At 45.2% G+C, this 26,080-nt stretch overlaps 1 protein-coding gene across 3 annotated transcripts in view; it reads left to right on the top strand.

Annotated features, from left to right (window-relative positions):
• nrp1a (neuropilin 1a) overlaps nt 1-25,853 on the top strand; it is a 59,997-nt gene extending 34,144 nt beyond the window's left edge. For 2 of the 3 annotated variants that reach the window (XM_051410649.1, XM_051410650.1), the window contains 11 exons: nt 8,895-9,050; nt 11,007-11,151; nt 14,869-15,200; nt 16,537-16,681; nt 18,681-18,791; nt 19,509-19,559; nt 21,500-21,643; nt 21,766-22,043; nt 22,161-22,257; nt 22,381-22,434; nt 22,558-25,853. In XM_051410649.1, the coding sequence (XP_051266609.1) occupies nt 8,895-9,050; nt 11,007-11,151; nt 14,869-15,200; nt 16,537-16,681; nt 18,681-18,791; nt 19,509-19,559; nt 21,500-21,643; nt 21,766-22,043; nt 22,161-22,257; nt 22,381-22,434; nt 22,558-22,844 (1,800 nt within the window). In that variant the 3' untranslated portion in view covers nt 22,845-25,853. The remainder of the gene's footprint in view (nt 1-8,894; nt 9,051-11,006; nt 11,152-14,868; nt 15,201-16,536; nt 16,682-18,680; nt 18,792-19,508; nt 19,560-21,499; nt 21,644-21,765; nt 22,044-22,160; nt 22,258-22,380; nt 22,435-22,557) is intronic. The other variant, XM_051410651.1, reaches the window with a different exon arrangement.
• The last annotated feature ends 227 nt before the right edge of the window (nt 25,854-26,080 follow it).

The following is a 26,080-nucleotide window of genomic DNA, read 5'->3' as shown; positions in this document are numbered from 1 at the left end:
TATCTGTCTGTGTCTTTTCTCCCCCTCTGTTTTCCTGTCCTACCTGATAACTTTCCCTTTCCTTGATAACAGTGGCTGCCTCCGGGGGATGCTGGGATTTAGTCCAGGCATCCTGCCCAGCCTCACACATACACACACTCTCAAACACACAAACAGGCTCTGTCATATTTTTCTGTCTAACGGCTTATCTGCACAAAGCGATCATCACCCACCGGGGGAACTTTATGAGAAAAGATTAAGGATTTAGTTCTTCCACCCCCAGATGGGGATAAGTCACATATCCCAAGTCCACTCACAGCACAAACCCCCCAGTGACACAACTACAGCGCCACTACCTAGATGCATTTGGAGCATGTTTGATTTATTAACCAAAAGCCTCCAGGCCTTGTAAATGTCCAGACTGTTTTTCTTTTTCTACCGTTTTTCTACAGTCTTTGCTTCTTTGCTGAAACGTTTGGCCCCTGCATATTCCTCAGGGGATGAATAATAGAGCTGACCCAAAGCCAAATATTTTCTTGGGGAGGGCCAATAAGCAAGCTTTTCCTTTATTATTGCAATGAAAATATTGTCCTGAGGGCCCCTGTTGCTCCTTAAGACTAATTTAATCAGTGTTTGAGTATGTGTGTGTGCAGGTTTGCGTGCATTCTCCCAGGCATATGTGTGTCCTTGGCTTTGTGGGTGAGTAGGAGGGTCTGGCAGGGTCCATATTGTCCTGCGGAGGAACCCTGCATGCATCTGAGTGGATCAGGAAGAAACATGGCCTCCCTTACCACTTCCTCTAGCAGTTGGACAGTCTGTTGCATGAAAGCATTTGTCTCTCTGAAAGGAAAGTCCATTGTTCACAGTTCATAGTCAGAAGTGTGTGTTAGAATTGAAGGCTACTCTACCACAGTAAGCCTTTTTGTCAGCGGAAATTACAAGTGATCACAATGATTTGTTGCCACTCAAGACTATCCCTGCTATAGTATTGATCATATTGAGGATTTGATTTTGCAATGTGCTCTAATGGGCATGCTGATTTCCCAATACTAATCAGATCAAAACACTGAATAGGGCTCTTCTAATTTCTTATTTCAAACGCAGCGAAAGGGCCAAGTCTGTGGTTGCCATATAATTTATGTTTTCTAAGAAGTGCGATGCACTTGTGCTGAGCACTCTGAGCAGAAGCCCAATTATCACAAGTGGTATTAAAAGAGTAGAATTCTTCACTCCTCTTTCATTAAGCCTGTCCGTGGTGCTGCAACAAGCTCAGGCCCCCTCGCGGCACGTTCAGATCATCTCAGTGCGCCATCAGATGCATAGTAATCAATTCGTTATTTATTTCATTATCATTCCATGACTGCAGTTTGATGCAGACAGTTTTATTATTCATGTCAGGCGGCCATTTGATTCCTGGGCATTTTCCTTTCCTTTTTTTTTTTTGCTGAACATAATCTAGATTTGTCGTCCATTTTAATGCTGCCTCATTCTGATGCATGGAGGGAAGAAGGGCGAGATGCTGGAGTCTGTGTGCTCTTTTCTGGGTAATTAGATTGGTGTGGTGTGGTTCAGCATTGAGTGCTGGGTTAGCCAGGCCATTAATCAGCCCTTTGGTGTACACAGAGATGGACAGATGTCCTTTGAGGGGGTTTGTGGCTTGAGGAGGGAGTAAAGAAAGAGGTAATAATCCCTCTAAACAGGCCTTCGTTTCATTTTTTTTCCCCTTGTTCCTTTCAAATCTGTTCCTTTTCACTCCTCTCTCTTTTTCCCTTCTTCTTCCTCATTCGTCTTGAAAATTCAGGTCTACATCAAGGTAAAGGGAGATGTCTGCATATTATCTGCCCGTGTGAGCTATGGCTTTCTTTGAAGCTTAAGAGGATGAACAGTGGGGGCCTGTAAATGAGGGTACACCCGCAGACTACCCAGCTTATAGCCTGATCCTTGCTTTATCAATCCAAACTGGTTCCACAAGGAAAACCTGAATGGCACACAACATTGGCGAAGAAAAAACCTGCATCTGCACAACACATTTGAGGGGGTGGCATATGTTTTTTCAGATTGGCGCATCATGGTCTTAAAACTAGTGCTTCCTCTGGGACCATGTCAGGGGAAATTGCTAAGAAGCTGACATAGCGTGGAATGGCTTTGTCAAAATATGTCAGAGAAAGGATATGATGGCCACCGAGAGTCACCACGTTATCTGAGTGATGCAATAAAAGCAAGACTGGATCTCTGTCAGGCAGCTGCCATTGATCGCACATACATACAACATGAATAATTGACACCGTCTTGGAGAGAACCCAACTGTCAATACCTGAAAGCCTCTTTATTGAGCATCTCATAATGGCAATGTACAGTACATCTTATCCCATCCACTCGCTTTTTTTGTCCTTATGACAAGTTGAATTTGCTCTCCATATCTATAATTTAGCTGCAATGGCTCCTGCCATTATCTTCAATCTTCTTGCCAGGATGCATTATCCCTATTACTTCATCTGTATTTATGTATTTATCAGCCTCTATATGTCTCTGATAGCCTAAATTGTTTAATCATAAGAGGAGATAGCGAGTCCTTTTACTCTTGTCTTATGAGAAATGCTTTAATCTTGTTTGTCTGATAGATGAAAGCACTAAACATGAGAGGCATATCAGTGTTTGTTTACACAATATGCTCGTTTATCTCCAGGATGTCATACTAATCTCAAGGTAAAGTCAACCATTTACAGGCAAACTTGTCACGGGTTTACATGGGACTTTAAAGCCTTGTATTTCCTCATGCGATCCAGCAGAGCAAACAGCACTGTGAAACTCGGGGCACTTAGCAAAGATAACAGATTGAGTCCCGCCGCCTGACCAACCAAACAACCACTAATTGCACACCGTAGCGTTTATCTTTTCCGCAGCCCAGAGTGCAGAGGCCAGCGTCAGACGCTGAACCAGCTCACTCTGCCATATCCTGTTTTCCTTCTCATCCAAATGTGCTTTCAATTACCCCAGGTCAATGAGTTGCAGAAATGCCCCCTTCATTGCCATTGTCTCTCTCTCCTCACTTCTGTCCCCGTTCCAGGGCTTACCGCCGTGCCGAGTGATGAGTAATTAGAATATGGACTGGTAATTAACAGCAGCTTCTGAGCTGATGAAGTCTAGTGAGAGCGCAGGAGCGGATGCTGGCAATGTGGCTGCCGGTGAGATCATCATCGTGTCGTACAAATGGAAACAATGGATGCTGTCTGTGCCTCGCTGCTCCCAGGCCTCGCTCTCAATTGGAAAATCAATGGGAGGATAGAGACCCATATTCGAGTGGAGTAGCCCAAAAGTGGGACTAGAAATCGAAACATGAAGGATGGCATGATGTAATGAAATGAAACAGTGCTGCATAAGTACCCAGAGACAAAAACTCAGCTCAGCCGTAATCAGTGTCATTTTCACTGTCTGCGCTATAGACATGGAAAATACCTCCAGCCAGTTCGTCATCACTAAACGTTCGTGTACGGATGTGTATGCTGGGGATAGGATCATCAGGCAGCTTCCAGACATGACACACCTTCAGGTCGCCCTCTTATCCTTCCTGATCACGGTTTCTTAGTTTCACCATTACTCAGACTGTTAGTCATGTGTGTGTTGCAAGGATGGGAATGACCCTGGAGTCCTAAAGATGATTCAGAGGGAAGGAAACCTTAAAAACAAGACTGTTAAAATGCTTCCTCTAACAGCTGGGACTGAAACCTTTAATCATGCAACAGTACATATCTGAGCCCGAGTGCTCTTCACACACAACAACCCCAGACAACCTTTTATTTTATTACAGCTGTCGTTAGACCTATACATCCCCCTTTGTCAGGAAAACAGATGATCGGCGCATGGGAAGACATGCATAATTTAATGCCACCAAAGAGGTGTCGGGGGCTAAAAATAAACTGTAATTCCGTCAGGTGAATATTGTGATAAATGGAAGGTCGTGAGAGGAGCTCATAGGTCCTGCAGCATTTGAGTAATACAATTTTCATGAAAGGAGAATTAATTACACTTTCAGGTAATGGAGCTATTCCAAAAAGCTTCCGCCACCAAAGTACTGTAGGTGAAATTAGCGAACAGACAGCTGAAAGCTGGTTTAGAAATACTCCATTTGGGGCTAGAAACACATCTGCATAGCAAAGTAGCTGTGTGCATCTCAGTTCTCAAATATGTCAACTTTCTCTCATTAGCATACAAAAGACATATAATCAGAATTTGAGTGCAAAAAAACAGGTGACTAAGGGACCTGCATCTATGTGATGGCCCCAGAATGATTCTAGGCTATCTTTCTTCTGACTATACCATGCTTTGAGATCCATAAAGCATTTCCAGAGGTTGTTTCCATGACGGGGGGGTCTCTGTCTATGTCTAACAGCTGCTCTTTGACTTTGGAGCACAAAGAAGCGCTCCCTCCTTTCTCACCCTCGGCATTTCTCTTGTTGTTGTTTTTGGTGAGGGAAAACGAATAAACTCATTCCCCAGAGGCCTCGGTTATTCAGTCAGCAGCCCACACACACAACACACACAGACGGGAAGCTATTTTTCCCCACTCTGCTGGGGGAGCAGAGAAATGGATTTAAAAGAAAGTATTCAGTAAAGTTCTCCCAGAGTACGGATTGCTGCATACAACTTCTTGGCAACTCAATTATAAGCCAATCAAGCAGCGAGAGATAAAGCTTTCGAGCCTTTGCTGTTTTCTTGGATGCCCCCCCAACCGCCCGCTCCGCCTCCCCAGCCTTATAAACCACATGTCTCCTGACTGCACCCACACAACAATGACTAGGACTTAGCCTCAAATACATATCATGTGGCCTTGCTGCACATCTGAGTCATGCAGCCCAGAGACAATACACTGAGTATCGAATAGACCTAATGATCACGCCCACAGCTGCCACTGCTGTTAAGGGATAATTGGAAAATTATCTCCTCAAACTTGTACAAACACACATAAATACATAAATACACTGTTGGTCTGTCATTCCCCATCATGTATTCCCACACATATATACGCCTCATCCGAATGCCTGATGTGGATTTCAGGATGTTGATCTAATTGCATGCACACCAGGCTTTAACTGGCTGATGTTACAAGCCCGAGCACGACTAATTCTTTTTCTGCCTTTCTGGTTTCATTAGTCAGTAAAACGACTGGAGCCATGTACACTGGCTGTTGTGAGGCAAGGGGCTTTGAATCATCAGTTTGCCTCACAACAGGAAGATAGAGCACACCCAGAAAACACACACACACACACACACACACACACACACACACACACACACACACACACATACTGTACAGAGTCAAACATTTTTTGGACTGTGCTTCGGCAGGAAAAACTCCTGGGAGACAAGGACACATTGAAGTCCTGCCCACATATCAGCCTGCTGTCGCTCTATGGAAAGATTCTGAGAAGTGCGGTGATTTCTTACCCTGCCTGGCATGTTTACGGCTCAGAGTATGTGTGTCCCTCCAGATATGAGTTACTGTGTACCACCATGCCCAGAATGCATAGTGTCATTTGTCTATAGGTGGGCTTCAGTCCAAACACGCACTCTCATAGTAGAAATAACAATATGGTGAATGTGAAACAGACACCAGCTTCATTCTGCTGGATCAGCAAAGTCTCAAAATGCAGCACATCCCTATAGACGTTAGATTAGGAGTCATAATTCACACCTTTCTGCACAGTGATTACATCACCCATTAAGCATGATTCAGCCTTTCAGGGCTCAATGACAAATGGTTTATCATCTGAGAGTGATTTATTTACCCAAGATCCACTCTGCACTGCTTGCGATTTCTAGATGTTGGTTATTGGTTTATGTATATAGGTCAGCTAGTGCTGTCTGTGGCTCTGGGCTAAAAGGAGTCCCACTAGTAATCATTATCTTAGCCTGTTTGTTTTCACTGTGGTCTCTGTGGTGTGGGACGGACTGTGCTTTACATCCAAGCGTCCTGGCAGCCCTTCTTCTCTCCCTGACCCACGCAACCCCGGCCTGTTAGCACAGCCTCTGCCTCGTTCCTCTGCCTCCAACAAGCAGCCATTAATAAATCATGCTCTGCTCATTACCCAGGCTCTGTTATCAGCCCTTGTCTGTGAAATTGATCTAGCTTGTGCACTTCTTCACCAGAGACCCCATGCTTCTGTCCTTCACATCTTCTGAGGCATCACTGTCAGCGGCTGGTTTCCCCTCTCGACCTTCTCCGCTCCGCTCTCCTCTACGTCTTTCCTCTTTCCATTCCTTCTGCGGTCTTTCATCATTTTTCCCCTTGTCACATCCCGTCACAGCTTACCCTGATGCAGTCACGTATATTCTCTATCATTAAATTTGAGCTTTTGTGCCAAAAACTTTCAAAAATTACATTAATTCTGTTTGCCCCAGCACCTCTGTGGTTTGTGTGACCCTAAAACTGTTGAACAAAGTTATGAAAGTTTCAGCTCTTCAGTTCACCACACCCAAAGGCACAGAACCCTTTCAATAAAAACATTAATTTGCAAAAAAAAACTTTCCAGTTGGCCCAGAACGTTGATTAAAGTCATATCAATCCAACCCTCTTCAAACCACCCATATTTCAGCATGCTCAGGTTCTGAGATTGTTTGAGTCTGAGCGCCCATGAGTGTTCCCAATTAGCCCCGCCACTCATTTCATTCCCAGAGGCTCTTCTTCTCCATTACACCTAATGAGATCCGTTCAGAGAAAACATCCCAAGGCCAAGAATTCCTAATAGACCTTTTTTATGTGAGCTTTTTCAGTAAGCCGCATCGCCATTGTTCCAGGTTGGAAATGAGTCAGGCTGGCCATTTAAACACAGACGTTAAAGACCTGCCTGGGCTAATATACGCCGGCACAGGCCTCGCTGCCATCCTCTGTGCTTGCGTCGTCCAGCACTGGCATATATGGCCGTTTACCCAGCAGAGAGGAGAGGTAGGAGAGGAATTCAGCTCCCGCGTTATTAAATGGGTACCATCTGAGGCTGAAGGGATTTGATTTTGTCTCTATTTGTGGACCCAAAAGAAATCTGGGACTTACTGTATAAGCCCCTTGAGCCTGTAGACAGGAACAAAAGTATTCTGTCTCTATACGTGACTGTCTTTTTTGTTAGTCTCCATCCATCCAAATCCTTTGAGTAGCCAAGAGAGAGTGAGAGAATAGCACGGTGGAACCTCATTTATTGCTCCCATCTGTTTATGTCTTTTTACTTCTGGAAGTGAATTTGAGGAGCGGGAATGACCAGCATTCTGTGGCATGCAGATGTTCCTTTCCTGCTCTTTTGCTCTGAGTCATTAAGTGTGGCACAGTACTGGATATAAGGTTGGCAGACAAAGCTGGCTGGCTCTGACTGTATGGTTTTAACATGCTGGAGCTCTGGGGAGATTTTTGAAGGCAGATCACCCTGGCTTTGATTTTCTAAAATATGTGCACGCTTCTGCGTCTGTCGGCTCACTCTCACATAAAAGATTTCACTTGTCCTTCTTTCTTGCACACCCTTGCACATGCACATACCGATGATCTCCTCTGTGTCAATCTCAGTAATCCACTCAAGACTCTGGTCGCCATTCATCAGAGCCCGAACCCGTCGCACGTCAACATCAAAGGCCTCATCTCACATCGTGATCTGGAAACCTGTTCCAGCCAACGCCCCGGCTTCCTGCATCGCTCCCGCGTTTTAGTGCCGTCTGCACGCAACACCATTACTCCTCATTAACGTCAACTCAGCCTGTCAGAGACAGTGTTATCGCTTGTTAAAATTAAGCAAGCTGCTTCATACACTGAGGAGTTGGCATTCCTTTTTAAAGCCTTTCAGTTTAACACTACACCCTCTCTTTTCCTCCGTTATGGATGAAGGGATGGTACGGTTGGGTTAAGTAGCAACAACAGAGGTCGAAGGGAGGCAATTTGTTATCACTGGTGTGTATCTCAAAGGTAGCGATAGCTGATCTCACATCCAGGCTCCTAGTCAGGGCCCTATAGTCCCAGTAAAGTTGGGCAACAGCAACAGACAGCAGCATTAACATAATCAAAAGCCAATTTGGAGGCTATTCTTACCACAGACACAGAAGGCAGGGTGACATATAGAGAGACTCTGTGTGTGTTTTCCCTTTCCTGGCAGTAATGGTCATGGTTGTCAATGAGCATGATGGTTGGCAGACGGAGACAGGGCTCCTTTACCAGGTCTGATGCAAACCAGTGACTTTCTCTGCCCAGCATCAGCTCTAAATGCAGCGCACACACACATGAAAAATACATTCACGCGACTACAGTACACACAGACACAGACTCACGTGCCTCTCTGACCCCACCGCCTCTGGTTGTCTCCTCGTGAAAATAAAATAGCCCTCCAGTGATGTGCCGCAGTTCATGATTACTTTATAAAGCCCTGCATATTTTAAAGGCACAATATTTGATATTCAATCTGTATCTCTCTTTCCTCCTGGCCAGTTCTGATAATGTGATTGCAGACCCCGCTTTATTCAACATTCACTTTTATCCAATAAGCTCTTGTCTCCCATCTCAGGAAATTAAGTTGTCATGCTGTGTCTCTTTCATTAATGTGAATATCATTTCATTGCTGTTTATTAAATTCCAGGTAGCAGCTGATGAGACTATAGCCAGAGGTGATTCTAATAGTGGGGTTATATTTTTAACTCTCCAGCTTGTCAGTGCATTATTAATATAGGCCGTACATTGAAAGCCTTTTCTGCAAAAATTATTCATGCATTTGAACAGGCAAAGAGCGCTGTATTTCACATGTATCTGCTCTGGTTAATCAGCATTCTCCTAAACACTGAAAGGGAAAACGTTGTCATTCTTCCAGCTCCTGTGGAATTTTCATATGATAAATCATTTTAAGCCCTTTTTGTCTCAGTTGTCTCATCTCTTTGTTTATCCTCCGCAGGTGGACCTCGGGTTCTTGCGATTTGTCTCAGCCATAGGCACCCAGGGCGCCATTTCCCAGGAGACCCGGAGGATTTACTTTGTCAAGTCCTACAAAGTGGATGTCAGCTCTAATGGAGAGGACTGGATCACTTTGAAGGAAGGCTCCAAACAAAAGGTAGGAGACTCTATTCTCAACTTTTGTGAGTTAAGCAGTGACATCATCTCGCTAGAAGTTATGACTTACTTTACAGAGAAATGATCTGGAAACATGAAGCTCTGCTAACTTTCTTGCGTAGTTTTGCACCCCCTAGCTCTGCGACAGAGCGGACTAGATGATAAAAATACTTTATTTTTATGTATTTTGCCTTAAAGCCAACCCTGCACATGTGCTGCACTTGGAATAACCCATGTTGGTAAAGCAGCCAGCTGACTTGAATTGTGGTCTCCTCCAAGTTGCCTTTGAGCTCAACAAAAGGGGGAATACCAAGCTATATGTACTTGAGTCTCTGTCTCTCAAGTTGCAATTATACACTTTCCTCAGTATGGTAATATACCCACAGTCTGTGTAAGTGGATGGTACTTCGAGCACAGACTGCAGTGCTAATACAGCACTGCAGTAGTATAGGGAGGATTATGTAAGGAATGTAGCCACTGTTTTATGTCAGGCACCCGTCAACGCGTCGTAAAAGAAACACGGATGACAAAGGACTTGACAAACAAGAGTTAAAGGCGATAGGGATGGAAAGAAACCAGAGAGGCTGTCATGTTTGAGCAGCTGGTCGAGGTGGGTCCAGGAGAAGAGAAAGGAAGGGCGGGTTGGCATGCTTGACCGGAGCGCAACAGGCTGTAACCATTGATTGCTGATCAGCCCGTCAAATAGACCAGGTTTTGTCCATCTGGAAGCAAACACACCCCCCACTTTGGGTGTCCGGAGGCTCAGAGAGGCATGTGTGCGCCTGACAGTTCTGTGTGTGTGACATGCAAATACCACAAGACGAAGCCGCAAGTGGAACAAAAAAATGTCTCAACAACAACAGAGCATCCAAACGAGCATGTTTGTGCTGCAGTGTACACATGCCCCCGGGCCTGATTCTTTTATGGTCTCTCTGAAGTACACAGTCCCTTCTGTAAAGTGGGGGCTTAAAGGTGCCGTGGTAAGCCCGGACTCTGTTTTTCCGCACGCTAAAGTGCTTTTGTGCGGAGGGGCACCATTTGCTACATGCTGAGCCTGCAGTTTGGCGTCTTAGCGCAGCTCTGGAAAAAGCCACTCTACTGGCAAGTGGAGAGGAGCCTCTGTGTGACATTTAAGAGAGTGGATGACTTTGTTGCAGGGTCCCTTAGTGACGTGGTTGACAGGTGTTGCTCAGGGACTGGATTCCAGAGGCATAGGCAACTGTTATCTTTCTATCTGTCTGTCTGTCCATCCTGCTCCTCTCAGCTGGATTCCTCTCTGCCCCATAGCTAGCTCTGTCAGGGAGGTCAGGAGGTCGTATGGTCATCGGTGTGATTCAATTACACAGAATGAACTGCGATGGACTGTGAGGAGTTGTTTTGCTGGGTGGCCAGCCTCGTCGTATGGTGCTAGTAAACTGTCAACCCACCCCAGGGGAGAACAGTGACATCTCTGACCTTTAAACAAGACACTGCAGTAAAACCTCGACCAAATCTGGAACCAGAGGACAGGAAAAGGGCATCTTGAGCCAGTCTGGTCTTGTCAGTGTTATACATACTGCCTCAGGTTTCACAGTCACAGGCCGTGGCCTGTTAGTGCTGCAACATGTGGCACAGGAGGAAGTGCTAGGGCAATTTCAGGGGTGACAGGGAAATCAGTTTAATCAATCTTAAATGTGACATTTGTCTCATGAATAAAAGTTACACAGCATAGTGTAAAGAGTGTTAAGTATTAATATTTCCAACTCTGTGTGAGTACCTTGACTCAAAGTCAGCAAGGCCGATCACGATTTTCAGATTTGACAATACTTACAGCATCATAACCCCATTGAGTCTTCGCCTGCCTCGGCTCTCTGTGTCTGCATTCAATGTGGCCATGGTCTCACAGAAAAACTTCCACCCTGCATCTCAATTCAACGTGTTCTGTCAATAATTTACTTTTTCTCTGCCTTGATCACAGGTTTTCCAAGGCAACACCAACCCAACAGACGTTACCAAGACGATGCTGCCCAAACCCACGCTGACGCGCTTCGTCCGGATCCGTCCCGTTACCTGGGAAACAGGCATTGCACTGCGCTTCGAGGTGTATGGATGTAAGATATCAGGTTGGTACTGCTGGGATCCCTGCTGATCCACATACATATATATACACACACACACACACACACACACACACACACACACACACACACACACACACACACATCTCAGCTCTATCTTTGCTCACACACAGCTCTCCATTATACTGGATATATTCTAGCAAAATGCTAAACCGCTTTAAATGCAATAATCAAATGATGCCACTGACCCTGTTCATGATTTCTGCACATGTCCTCGTGTTGGTTTAGCTCTGTTCTTGTTACAACATACTTGGTATTTGCAATCCCGGTCCCAGTTGCACAAACACTCCTGCCAGGTGTGAGATGATGCTCTATTTCTGTGAGAGTCCTGCTCTAAGGCTAAAGCAAGCTGCTGCATAATAGAGGAGTGGCACATGAAGGAGGATTACCTATTTATGTTACCCCACGTTTAGATGTACCTCATTCAATATAAATGGAGCCAACAGCTGGCAGGCAGAGAGAGCTGGAGCTGGGTGGGATCTATATGGTCCCATCCCTCCTGCTGATCCGGTCTCAGCCTTCTCTTTAGCCACAGTCTGTCTTTTGCTTACAGAGCTTTGATTTTGGCAAAGCTCTTCTCATCTTCGCCTTTTCGTCGATGTTGTTTTAATGAGTGGTGTGTGTGTGTGTGTGTGTGTGTGTGTGTGTGTGTGTGTGTGTGTGTGTGTGTGTGTGTGTGTGTGTGTGAGGCTCACTTTCATATGGTTTTAGCACATCTGTCTGCTTCTCTATGGGTTTATGAGCATGTTTATTGAATGTTAATTAGTGCTTGCATGTGTGTTTTGTTCTTCTGTACTTGGATAGGGATATATCTTAAAGGACAGGAAAAAAACAGCAATGTTGTGTCACTAATGCTAGTGCAGGATTAAGCCTTGGATTAAAGTTAGGGTCAGGATTAGTTGTAGTCAGCTAAATGCGCTCATATCCGAAGCGTCTGAATGTTATGTGTGTGTTTGGAGTAAATATGTGTGGCCGTTCATGTAATGGCAGAGACAAGGCACTGTGGGTACAGCAGGGTTACAGCTGGGGCGTGTGTTTCAGGCGCAGTACCAGACCGCTGCGCAGAGCGTAAACACATCATAGGATCGAAGTCACCACAGGGCCTCCGTAAGGACGTCAGCACCCCTGGGTGCTCTGAAGACACTGCCAGCTCCACTGCATGCTAGCAATACAGTCTGAGAGAGAACTTGTGAGGCTCTTGAGGGCTGCATAAACTCAATGACTCACTCCGCTTTACCTTGAGTTATGAATCCCTGATACCAAAACTTTACTGGAAAACTTTTGCTGAAAGAAATATGGAGGGCTTTTTAGTGCAGCTCCACATTTCTTGAAAAGTGTTGCCATAGTAGCATCCTAAAAAGGGCCCCAGAATGTGTGGAGCTATTTAAAACTATTCTAAAGTGCATTTTTTCTAAGTGCCTAAGGCATCAGATTAGAGGAGGAGTTGCACCCCAGAATGTTGCAAGATGTTTTTTCACTAAATCATCATGGTCGTGTGCCCCTGCTGATACAAACAGCTACTCATTAATAACAAGATCCACCGCCCAGTTGTTTGTAAATATGCCACCGTATATAAATATCTGTGATGAACCACTGATGCTCCACCCAAAGCCATAATGTGGTCAGCATAGCCATGTATCACCATCTACAGGCTTACAGTCCACAAACACACGCACATGTTTGTTCCTCTGGGTGTGTCATCGCGTGCGTGCCATCTCTGAAGCTTCTGTGATCGCAGCTGAAGTCGATTAAGAGCTCCAGATTACACAGGGAGTTCACCCAAGTGTCTCAACTCAGATCAGACACACACACATACACTTTCAATCACACACATATACCTTTTTCTCATATCCTCCCACTTCAAAGGCGGCCAATGTGTAGTGCCTTAGCTTTGCACTACCAAAGGCTAGCTCCTGTGATCACTCTCAAACAGATCTTGGCCGAAGACGAAAGAGGAAGAAGGTAGAAAAACTTTGAAAACAGTTGAAAGTCTTCTGCACCGCCAGCATTTGTTCCTTGAGCTCCGGTTTTCTAGAATGTAGGACCAGAGATGTGTCTCACGGGTCTGCATAAGAGTTGCTTTAGATAACCAGAGAAAGAAAAGTCTGAATGAGGCCTTGTTCTCCATGTCTTCGCCCTCTTTTCCCAGATGCAGCTTCGCTATTGAGTCCTGCAGCGGTACAATGCACAGTGCACACTTTGTTTCAAACAGACTCAGAAGATGTAATAATGCCCGGATGTAACCCTCTACGGGAGCCAGACAGTAAATATGTTATTGCTTACCACAGGTCCCTGACTCAGTGTCGTGAGATTAAGTGTTCGAGGAATAGACAGACAAGAAGATTTATCACTAATCACACTTCTAGTGGGTAATGAGCTCCAGTCTGTTCTACTTATACTGTATTCTAAGTGCAGATGTGTGTGAAGTTAGGCAGAATGATAAGGCACCAGTGTCTGCATATATCATTATATAGCATTTACTCCTTGATGTTTTTCAGAAGTGTATAATATTTATTGACATATGCTCTTTGAGCTAAAGCTAAAGTTGTGACTGCTAGCACCATTAAATCCTGAATACCATGAATATAATTGAACATGAATATGAGCAAATAATGTATTTGCATCTACCTAAACTCATCTGTTTGTTCATTGTGGTCATTTTCAAAAAACAAAAAATAATCCAGGTACAATTCACAGCAGGGTATACTACTGTCTCCTCAAAGCAGCCTTGAAAACCTGATGTCCAAATTCAATGTATGAGTCGAACATTAAAAATAGACCATTCGGGTTCTTTTTTATGTGGACCACAGGTGGACTAGTTAAGTGCAAAAACTGGTACTTGTGTTCAAAAATTGGTACTTTGCTAAGTAGAAATCAGGTTGTGGGGAACTGGAAAGTAAAAAGAAATCTTTTATGCAAGTGCTTCGGAGCTGTAGCAACAGGTTGTTTTCCTGTTCAGTTCTTGATATGGAGGGATGGCATCAAGAAAAAAGGATGTGAAAAAGTAAGAAAATGGTTGTCTGCTCTTGAAAAGGAATGGGAAACGCATCCAAATATGCTAAAACCTACGGAGAATTGGGGTAGAATCAGATCAGAGACATGGAATAAAAGGAGGAGAAGAAAGTTTGAAAATGTGGACAGGAAACGACGAGGTATTAAAAGACACAGTCCCACAGATGTTGACAGCTGTGGAGCAGAAGGTAGATGAGTGCAGCAGAAGATAAAACTCAAAGAGAATGTGTTTTTGTGTGTGTGAGTATATGTGAGTCTATAGAGCGAGGAGGGGGTGGATAACAGAGATGAAAAGAAAAGGCGCTCCTCGAATGCAGGACGTGGAAGCACCAACTGAGAGGAGGGTTTTAATTGGCTGCCTGGAGACAACCGCTTCAGGCAGAGGAATTAGTATGCATGAGATCTGCAGACAGAGAGAGAACGAGAAAGAGAACAGAGAATAGAGAGAGAGATCACAGTAACATCACAAAGAGTTTGGGGAATTGTCCTTCTCTCTTTGACTTTCACTGTCCCTGTTGCCCCTGTATGAACCTGAAACTCACCAAACTAGACTTTGGCGTGGTAAATGATGTTGAACATCAAGCCTTTGGATATAGATTAAGTCGTTTGTTACCCATGTACCCGTCTTCTTTGCAGGTTTCCATCATATCAAAAAGCTAAGCACTTTTCGGTTTCCCTTTTGTCTTTCAGAGTACCCATGCTCGGGCATGCTGGGCATGGTATCAGGTTTGATCACTGACAACCAGATCACTGCATCCTCCCACACGGACCGGAGCTGGGTACCAGAGAACGCCCGCCTGCTGACCAGCAGGACGGGGTGGACCCTGCTGCCCCAGCCCCAGCCCTTTACCAGCGAATGGCTACAGGTGGATCTTGGTGAGGAGAAGCTGGTGAAGGGGTTGATCATCCAGGGAGGGAAGCACCGTGAGAACAAAGTCTTTATGAAGAAGTTCCGCCTCGGCTACAGCAACAATGGCTCCGACTATAGGATGGTGTTGGACACCAATGGGAACAAGCCAAAGGTGAGATGTTGATCATGTGCAACTGTACCCTTGAACAATGCGTTGGGATGTCCAAAATCACTAAGATATTGGTTCAGTAACCCTAACCAAAGAACCCTTAATGCTTTCTTTATTTTTAGCTAAAGTTCTTTCAAGGAAATTGGTTAGATGACTTTGACAAATCAAAAGGAAGGTTTGACCTTCACTATGTGGAAAAGGATTTGAATACATGCTTCTAAAAATGTCACTCAGATACGTTAAAACATCGATTCCGATTATGACGTGTTGAGTCACTTCTCACCAGAGCGTTGCGCCTTGCAGTTGTGAGTCATTAAGCATTTGTTGCGAGTCAATTTCAGTAGTGTTTTGAATCACATTAGGATAAGCATCTCAAGTCTCTCAGAGTCCTTTCCCCGTTCTCGCTTCCTGCTTTGTATTCTGCACAAGACACACCGTTCAACCCTTTCAATGGATAGTGAAACCTCTCCAGAGAGGAAGGAGGGGTGAAGGGAGTCAGGGGAAAACAGGGAAGGGGAAAGACGAAGATGAGAGAGGAAAGAACACGCAACATAGAGCAGTGACCCAAGATTTATCTGCCAGTGTCATCGCACGCACATAAGACACTTCGCTCAATGCATGCACACGCTTACACACAAAGAATGTATGTATACGAGCACATACACAACCACACACACCTCCAAGAAGAGCTGCAACAGCCCCATCCCCAATTACAAGCGTCCCTGACAGGGCATAAATCTGATCCAGATGGGCTGATGGTTGATTTATGAAGGGAGTAAGGAGGATCCATATCCCCCCTGTCCTAGTTAGCTGCCTCTCTCCCCTCGCCTGAGAGGTTCCCAGCATCCAAGTTGCACCAGGCTCCTTCACGTGATCACACCTATTAATCCACTTCCATCAATCCTCTATCTCCTCCTTTGCTTGTTTCTCTTGCGCCCACATTCTCCTCTTTTCCCTCATTTATTCTTTTGCTTGAGGAGGATCTGAGGCAAAGTTGAAGGAGCCGAGCGCTGCCTTTGACAGAGGTGTGCGTCATGCTGTCTTTGCCATTGGCCTCCTGCGTCACTTGCCTAAGCTGTGCTTTAGAAGTCACCAAGATGAGAGGGAGCTGGTCATCTTCTGTTCTTTACCATCATCTTTCCTTCTACCCAGCACATGCCACCCCTCCACCTCACATCTGGTTTTTAGAAGGCAGGAATAAGTCTGCCTCAGGGTATCTGCGCTTGGAGAGCTGCATCAGTCAAACGCCCAGCAGTGACATTATCAGCAATATTGAGCTTTTTGACTCACTCTCTGTTTCTGTCCCCTTCTTTCCACCCTCTCTCCTTTTCCCTGCCAGATATTTGAAGGGAATAGCAACTACGACACTCCTGAGCTGAGGACAGTGGAGCCCCTGCTGACCCGTTTCATCAGAATTTATCCAGACAGGGCCACTCCCGCTGGCATGGGCCTTCGACTTGAGCTCCTTGGCTGCGAGATTGAAGGTAACCTGAGTTCGAACTTCTATTAAAATCTCTTGCTATGTCTGTGTTCCATCTAAATTATCACTTTTTGGTGCAAAATATGCACAGGCATTTCTACCTGGTGGTTCCCTATTAGCAGTAATGGCGTATATACCAGGGGCGGCAAGGTTACTACCAAAAGTAAAATCTCTTTTCCAATGTTGATGACATTTCCAGCTGTGGTAATGCTTTAAACCACAGTAATGAAACTCAACTGGCATTGACATCACTATTCCCGGCCATTATGTCTTAACATTTTTAGTCGCAGTATGAATTTTCTGCCCACGATGACAACCTTACTAGGCACACCTTGACTCCGTACAGTCATTCACAGACTGCATTTAAGTGTGTTCACATCTGACGTCTCTTAACGCATACACAGGTGAGCCATCTATCATCCCAGCTAAGGACTCGGCTGCAAGTTGCTTGAACTGTCTTTGCCACAGTCGAGGGTTATTTTAAGATGTGTGTGAAGGTTCTCTGTGTTGAGCACACAGCTGTCCAGCTCCTGCACTTTATCCCTACAAGGGACAGTTGTCTTGTCTCCCCGTTACATCAAAGCTGCCCCCATAGATAGCCACTTCTAGAGGGGATCAAATGAAAGCCCACCTGGCCCAGTAGGATTATTGCAGCCTGGCCCCCATCTCACTCTTTCCAACCCTTGCATTTCTTTCGTCTTTCAAAGGGCCGCACACACTTTGCTATCTTTAAAATTACCCCTATTTTTTTTCTAGCTCTTTATCTGTCTCTCTCAAAGCTGATGTAGCACAGAAACAGCTCAGCTGTATAAGAGTGTGTAGCACTAGCCCTAAGTGGATTTACATATTGGATTTCAGGGAGGCCCATTCTGCTGTAAGCCTCATGGACTCCCACCGGGAGCTTTAGTCAGATGATAATGCTTGTTTTCAGTGTTAATGCCAAACACACACAGACGTGCACACACAGAGCAACCACAATCACCCTGCCAAACATGTGGTTACAGCCATGTATACACAACCACGCACATACACAGGTGCTTGTACTAGGGTGTACAAGCATGTGTGTGTGTGTGTGGCAAGCCATAGCAGGAGGGCTAAATCCTCATTTCTGTGAGAGGCTCTCCTGACGCTGCACTGACCCCAACCCTGACCTTCCCCACCCTGAATCTGACAGGGGCTGATCTGCCTCATATTTCATCTAGCAGAGGGAGAGAGCGAGAGTATTGGCTCACACACACACACACACACACACACACACACACACACACAATCTCGCGCACACATACTGTACACATACATTTTTCAGGCAGTGTGCCCCTATCTGTCTCTGTCTGTCTCCCTCTCCACCTTTCTCCTTTTCCTTTCTCCTCCCTCTACACTGGGGAAGCCCGTTCATTACTCAGTCAGTGTAAACACACACAAATGCGCGCACACCGCATGACGGCTGTGCGGCAGCGAAACGTGGAGTGGATCTAGGGCCATGCCCACATCCAAGTGCAGCGGGGCCATAATGATAGGGCACTCTGGCAGCCAGGGGCCCTGCCTATTGCCAATCCCAAGCCCTGTTTCTGCATCTTTGAGTTTCAGCAGCCCAAGCCCTAAGCACCATTCTTTGGCATAAACTCTATTTATACACCCACACCTCCACAGCATGATAAAAGGAGGGATGCTAATAGCTCAGGCCTAGATTGAAGTGTGTAACTGTGGGCAGAACATGCTGAGCGTACTTATACATATTTAAGTATTTTTTTTCTATTTTCTATTTAAACTATAAAGCAGGCTGAAATCTTTTTCAGACTACATCTACACCCCATGCTAGCACTCTGAACACAGTTTGTTCGAGAAGTATTCACTGCCAGTTTTTGATGACATCTAGCTCTTGTCCCCATCATGTTTTAATGGAGTATGGGGTAGTTTAAAGGTGTCCAAATGAATATAATATGATTTCAAACCCTGCAGCACTGTCCCTCTAACCCTGCCTCTCTTCTTGTTAACCTTTACAGCTCCTACACTCCCGCCTACTACACTAGTCCCGAGCACTACTCCGTCGGACGAATGTGACGACGACCAGGCGAGCTGCCACAGCGGCACAGGTGATGACTACGATGTGACAGGTGCTAACATCGCCCTCATGAGACTGCAAGCAAACCCCCCCCCCCTTGCCCTTCCTTCTGCTATGGCTCACACTCGATCCGCTCCACTGTCTCAGCTTCACCGCTCACTGTCACAGTTAGACTTGATACCGTGGCTAATCTGCCATCTACTGCGGACACTTGCACGCATGCATGCACCCACGGCCACGCTGGCATGTACACAGCTCTAATTAGCTGCACCTGTAGCACTCACCACCCCCCCACACTCAAAGGAGAGGATTGTCGCACTTGCACCAGATATCGCCAAAAGTGTGCACATCCACACACACCTGCCTCTGAACCTACCAACAGCCAGCTCTGCCTCGCTCTATCCTCTCATCTCTCACCTGCCCTGTCCTCCTGCACCTTCTTTCTCCACTCACTCCTCTCGGCCTCATTTCCCACTAACCCAGTAACTCTCCGAGCCTGCACTGCTGCCTGCACTCCTCATTAACCAGCAGTCTCCAATGATGAGCATGGCACCACCTCAGTCACGTGTTTTTAAAGTATTACACAAGTGCTTCATGGTAGATGATCCGAGACAGGGAGCTTAGGGGAATGAAGAGACAGACGTTGCATGTGTTGATTAGCTAAATTTAGCTATCATGAATACATTTGGTGCATGAGTGCAGTTATTTAGAAAGAAACTTAACTCTTGCCAGGCTAGGCTAACCATGCTATTGTGTTGTGGTTTGGCAGGTGGTACCATGATGCCAGAGACTACCACTACTGAAGTGGATACCATACCAGGTGAGCAGAAGATCAGTCTGTTTCTTTCCCATCAACGATTCCACATCTTACTAAAGTCTGACCGCAATGCAGAATTTTGAAATATAGAGTAAATATTTAATTGCTCAAGGTTTTTTTTTTTTTGGAATTCATTACCATAGATTTATCAAGAAGCCTACCTTAGCTAATGATTGCCAGCTCAAGGCGGCCTCTCTCCTCTGATGTGTGTCTGTTATTAAAGCTGATGATATGGCCCTGAGAGGCACCCGCTGACAGGGTGAGGGAGGTTGTGTGATGCAGGGCTAGCTGATGATTAGCCCTGGTGCTCTGTTGCTGCCTTCTCAGCATAATCACTAATCACTGGGCCGACACTGACACACACCACACACACATACACACACACCACAACACAAAAACAGGGAAGCACAATGCAAATGACCACAGGAAATGAGGTGTGCTTTGGGGGTCACATGAGCAGACACACACATAGTGCTGTCTCCTATAGCAGGTTGATGAGGCAGCAGCCAGCTGAGAGGCTGTGCCCCAGTCTGACCTTGGCTAATGGGCCATAGGCTCCACCCAGCCCCCTTCACTCTGTCAGCTGGCTCTGTGGTCTGTCTGCAGTCTGCTGGGGCACCAGCCATGATAATAGATGAGAGCTGAGGTGCAGGTGTATGCATATTTGTGTGTGAATGAACATAAGGAAATGTCTGTGGGTAAACACATATCTGTCTAACTTTTCATTTCTAGAGTCTCACACCACGCATTCTAATCACTTCTGTGTATTTGTGTGTGTCTGTTTGGGTGTCTGCGTGCGTGCCGTGTACTCTAATCTCAGAGGATGTAGTTTCCGTTGGCATTCAGCAAGAAAAAGTCTCGTTTTCTTTTCATCAAATGGCCAAGTGAGTCATGTGGCTGCTCATCTTATCCAGAGCTTGTTGGTAGCCTCAGTCAATGTCTCCCAAGAATGGGAAAAAAAGCCAAAGCTTTTTTAATTGGGAATGGGATGTCTCGACGAAAAAAGTGGGTTGGCGTCTGAAATGCGGTCCCACATGGGAATTCCATCCTTTGTGTTTAATGGGTAAATAGAGTCGTTGCCTGTAGAAGCTAGTTAAAATCTTCCCATTATTAAAGGAAATATTGGCTCATGTATTCTGTCATTTGGAGAGCTCCCTCATTGTATCTCTAAAGGCATCTCATGCCGGAGTTTAAGGCCATGGCTGACGTCCCAAACATCTCGCTCCCTTGTGTTCCTTGGAAGTCTTTCTTTATCCAATTTGAAAAACACTAAAGCCTGAGCTCCCACACATTTTCTTGCCTCCACTGAGGCTTCTTCAGCGCGGCATGTGTCCACGGGGGAATGCATTGTTGGAATGGGGCCCCGGCACTGTTACCATAGCTGTCTTCAAACCTCAAGTCTCTGCTCTCATTAAAATCCTGAGCTCTCTGCGGGCTGCTATGAATGTTGCTTTCTCAACTGGACACCATGTCCAGACCCCATCTTCCATTTCCCCTGTCCCCGTCTTTGTGCTGTTCCTGTTCTTAGTGTCCCTCTCTACCTCTCTTCATATACCCTGTTAGATTCATTAAAAGAGATCATTAACTGCAGCCAAGAAATAAGGCCTGCATGAGGTCTAGGCTGTCGGTTTGCTCCTTTTCTCTTGTCAGAGCCATAACTCGCCTTCTATCCCAGTCTGCTTCTCCCTCCTGAGTTAGCTGTTTTTATCTTCCCCAGCTTTGGGGCTCTAAGCTTCTGTCCCACAGTTCTTTGCTGCCCTCTAGTGCTTGTAGCTGATCAGGATGAGTGGATGTAGCCTGCAGTCATATCATGACAGGCCCCCAGGTCATTGTTCGGGTAAAGCCCAGAGCTCTTGGCAATTTCTCCTTTTGTAATAAGGAGAATGATGAAATGTAATCTCCTCTGACATAATGATATTGACCTTTCTACAACTCATTTGCAGCTTTTCTGTGGTTTGCCTGCGACTTCGGCTGGGCCAATGACCCCTCCTTCTGCAGCTGGACATCAGAGGACACTGGCTCTAGGTGGCAGATCCAGTCCAGCGGTACTCCCACCCTCAACACCGGACCTAACATGGACCACACAGGTGAGGACCCTGTAGGGTTATGCTCAATTGGGCCATACAAGAAATCTGCGCCCTCCTGACGCAGTACAAACAAGTCACATTTCAGCCTCAGCTCTCAGTGATACAAGTATTTTGTCCAACAGGTGGATCAGGGAATTTCATCTACACCTTAGCAACAGGTCCCCAAGAGACCGAGGTGGCTCGGCTCATCAGCCCCGTGGTCAGCTCCCCGGACTCAGACCTGTGTGTGTCCTTTTGGTACCACATGTTCGGGTCACATATTGGAACACTGCATATCAAACAGCGCAAACAGACAGTTGACGGACCAGCTGACATCCTGCTGTGGACGGTCAGCGGTCACCAAGGCAACCGCTGGAGGGAAGGTCGTGTCCCTGTGCCGCGCACCAACAAACCCTATCAGGTAAATGAAAATTGACCCACCTTTCAGTCTTTGACTTGTTTGGGCATGCATACCACTGTACCTGTGCTCTTTCCTCAAGAAAAGGTTGCCATTAAACCCCTCTGTGCTTTTTTCAAGGTGGTGATCGAAGGTCTGGTGGATGGAAAGAGCTGGGGAGACATTGCTGTGGATGACATTAAGGTTCTCAATGGACTCAGCATGATCGATTGCAAAGGTGAGGCTTTTGGTGTTCACAGTTTCAATGCCTGCATTTAGTTCTTGATCTGAAACTACACAGATTTGACTGTAGCTTGTTTTCTTTTGGCACTGAATATAATTAGAATTTCTGTTTGAACAGATCCCGATGTACCCACTGAGCCAGTGCTACCTGAGGATCGCATTAATGAAATCCGTAAGTCATTTCACATGGAGGGTTTATTCAACTTTATCCCTTTTTGGCAAAAATTTCTTTGCCTCCAGACCCTTCATGGTTATACCTAACATCTTCTCTTCTGCTTCTCTCTCTCCCCTCCAGTTGAAGAGATCACTGAATACCCAGACTTTGTGGAGACCAACCAGATCAGCGGAGCAGGCAACATGCTGAAGACGCTCGACCCCATCCTCATCACCATCATCGCTATGTCCGCCCTGGGGGTCTTCCTGGGTGCCATCTGCGGTGTGGTCTTGTACTGCGCCTGCTCTCACGGAGGCATGTCGGACAGGAACTTATCAGCCCTGGAGAACTATAACTTTGAACTAGTGGACGGGGTCAAGCTAAAGAAGGACAAACTCAATGTACAGAGCTCATACTCAGAGGCGTGAGATGGGACTGAGTGCATTTGTGTGACTTTATGGCGTGCAGAGCTCGCAGAACATGCACAAGACTGGCTGTAGGCATATCCTCTCGTATATCTGCGAGTAGGCAGGCTCAAAGGACTGCCGACGCCCTCAACTCGCTGGATGAGGGACAGGTTCAGGAACCAATGGGAGGTTTGGACTGATCCACGCTTTTCTCAGGAGCTGCAGTAAAAAGAACCTACCAGTAGGGGACACTGTGTACAAATAAAATACAGAAAAAAATATGTACAGATGATTTAAATGATATTTTAATTTTCTATTTTGATTTTCATTCATTTTTACAATCGGATGCTGGTGTTGAGACCAATTTATTAATAATGTTTAAAGTATTTATCGTTTTCTGGGAAAGAAATGTTTTTTTTATTATCAGTTCATGAAGGCTGTTGTTTATTTTCAAGTTTTGAAAGAGACGTATCAAAAATCGTAAATGAACCATATCCGGCAAAACTGTAGATTTGCCCTATGGTGTGGCATACAGGGTGTGCCCATAACCCTTGACCCTGAAACATGTACCCTTTCCCCTCTGACCTGTATCACTCTAAAGTGAGGGTCCCATTCATGGCAATGTATGGTTCTGACAGTGCCTTTAGTACATTTTGGTTGGCCTCCTCTATTGACCTGGGTGTTTTTTACTGTACATGGCTTAAGTTATGATGACAGGAAACAGGGGCACATTATCTTATAAATACCTGCAAAAGAGGAAAACAATCTATCACAGCGCTTTGTTTCGTTTTTTGTTGTTTTCTGTCCAAAAACCACACACTGTAAATAAGTTTTAATATATTTTATTGCCCTTTTTAAAGAAAGTAAAAAGGAAAAAAGCTGCAGTATCCCTTTTTTCATGGGTTTGTGTGTGTGTAAATACAATCTTCTGACTGTTTTGTGGAAGGTGCAGTGTTATTGTTTTTAATTTTTAGATTATTTGCTCAGACGAGTAAGACTTGTGTGATGCTGATGTTACAGCGATTTTTAATGTGCATTCAAGCCATCTGTCATCGAAACACCCACTTCACGAAAACCACCGAAAGGACGAAATGAGTCAAAAGGTAACAAAAAAACAGCTGACATGATGAACTCCTGGCACTCATTCTCAATTAATCTCTCATTTCTCCATCGTAGCTCCGCTGTGAGTTCGACTGGTCACCAAAATACTTTCACGTAGCTTCAAACACGCTCATATCGATGGCAGAGGAGGTGGTAAAAAATACAAAATGTCTGCCAGCATACCAAAAAATCAGTAATCATCATTGCTTTGCTTTAGCTAAGACCTAGACTAGCTTGTCACCTCCAAACGTCACTGTGGATTGTTCACTGAAGAAGTGCTATCTGGACAATGCAGCTTGAATGCACTTTGTGACTGATTCCCTCATGATAGGAGCCTATTAAACGAGGGGTAAACACTCTAACTGAAGAATGGTGCTATCATTACTTTAGCCAGACACATTTATCTCTTGATAAACCCAGTTTGTATTGTTCACATGCTGTATTGTAGCTTAAGGCCTCCTCGGGCCGCAAAGAGTTTTACGTGTTTCACGTGTAGCAGCCATAACGTTGTGATGTCAGAGCTGATGTCATTAGGACTGGACACTGGTACAGCGGGGGGATCGAGTGGCGTCACCTGAATCAGGTCACCTGGCCTCCCCTCTGTGGCTTTACCAAAGGATGGTTACCCCCTTCCTGTTCACTGGGGGGGTTCCCACCAACACAAAATACTATAAGACCACAGTTCACCAACGGTCATCACTCACAAAAGACTACTTGCTTCGCCCTGTCAGAGCCCCCGGAGAGGAAATCAAGAGGGGGAATGATAGGACACTTGTAGAGAAGAGCAATGTGTGACAGCCTGTTTTTCTATCTCTTTTTAAGCTTAAAAGAAGTGCAAATCTCACCTCAATGTGAACTCTTCAAATCTCTATTGAGACTCTTGTTTGCAGATGGATGGATGGATGGGACAATCCCACCGCTAGACACCACGAGGGGAAGGGAACTCTGTATGAACTCCAAGTTATATTGACAGTATCAGGATGCAAGGGCCCACAGGGGCAAGAAGTCAGCGTTTTTTCCGCACCACAATCAAACAATCAAAAACTTGATCCTGAGAAGGGTGACGTCTCTTACATCCGTGTGCTTTGTATGTCGTGCCGTGGTGAACACACAGCTTGTTCATTTCAGTTTCGACCTCACCGCTCCTCTCAACCTCTAAGCCGTACCGTCTGCGCTTTCAGCTAGAGGACTGTAGCTCCGGCGACGTCTGCTAAACTAGAGAAAAAGGATACTGTAGCGTGGACTCAAAAGAAACAATGTTGCACTGATAAATATATTTAAGAGGTTTATGTGTTTATAGCGTTCATTTGCAGAAAAAACAGAAGAAAGTCAAAAACACAAAAAACAGGTGTTCATTTCTTTCATCTTTTTTATATATATATAGTTTCAGATTATGTGATATAATTCTGAAATGTAAAAATATTGAGATGTTTTCATTATTGAAAAAGGCAAAATAGATTTTCCAACAGTACTGTCCCTCCCCAACCATTTACATGGCATATTAACGCTTCGTTTTGTACTGTCATTAAAATTTTGTGCAGATTTTGTTTTGTTTTTTACAAGAACAAGAAAATAAGACTTTTATTTTCAATACTGCTTCTGTAATTTGCTGTTGTAGGAAAAAAAATGAATAAACAGCAAGGCCTTAAAAAGAAAAGGGGAATATTTGTGTTGTGATCCAGAATCGGAGGCTCCCAACTTTTTTTCTTTTTTCCCGGCTCCAGTCAGATCTACATCACAGCCGTGCTTTAAAAGGGTAAACCAGCAGCCTCACAAGCAGCTCTTTGAAGCAACATCTGTTTTTTGCATCAAAGTAATGTGAAAGCACTATTACAGCAAGACAGTGATGTAAACAGGAACATTTTGTCTAGTTTTTGCCTCACGGCCATCGCTTTCCAATGACACAAATAAAAGGCATCTTCGTGTGAAGGATGTTGATCATTTATTTGTTTATTTATCAATTACAGAGCAATTAAGTTGTTTTGGTGGAGTTAATAGCAGAGAAAAGGCAACTGATAAACCGATTTTCTCTGACACCAAGTAATAAATGGTGAATATTTATGGCCAGACCTCAGAGCAGATGGAACAACTCCAGTGAAGTCTCTAATGTGAGGATTCCTCGTACTGGAGTAGTGAGCAGTGGTGAAAATCATGGC

Source organism: Dicentrarchus labrax, unplaced genomic scaffold, assembly GCF_905237075.1.
Source record: "Dicentrarchus labrax unplaced genomic scaffold, dlabrax2021, whole genome shotgun sequence".
Lineage (NCBI taxonomy): Eukaryota > Metazoa > Chordata > Actinopteri > Moronidae > Dicentrarchus > Dicentrarchus labrax.
Note: the sequence above shows the minus strand (reverse complement) of the source record. Positions and strands in the feature narration are given on the sequence as shown.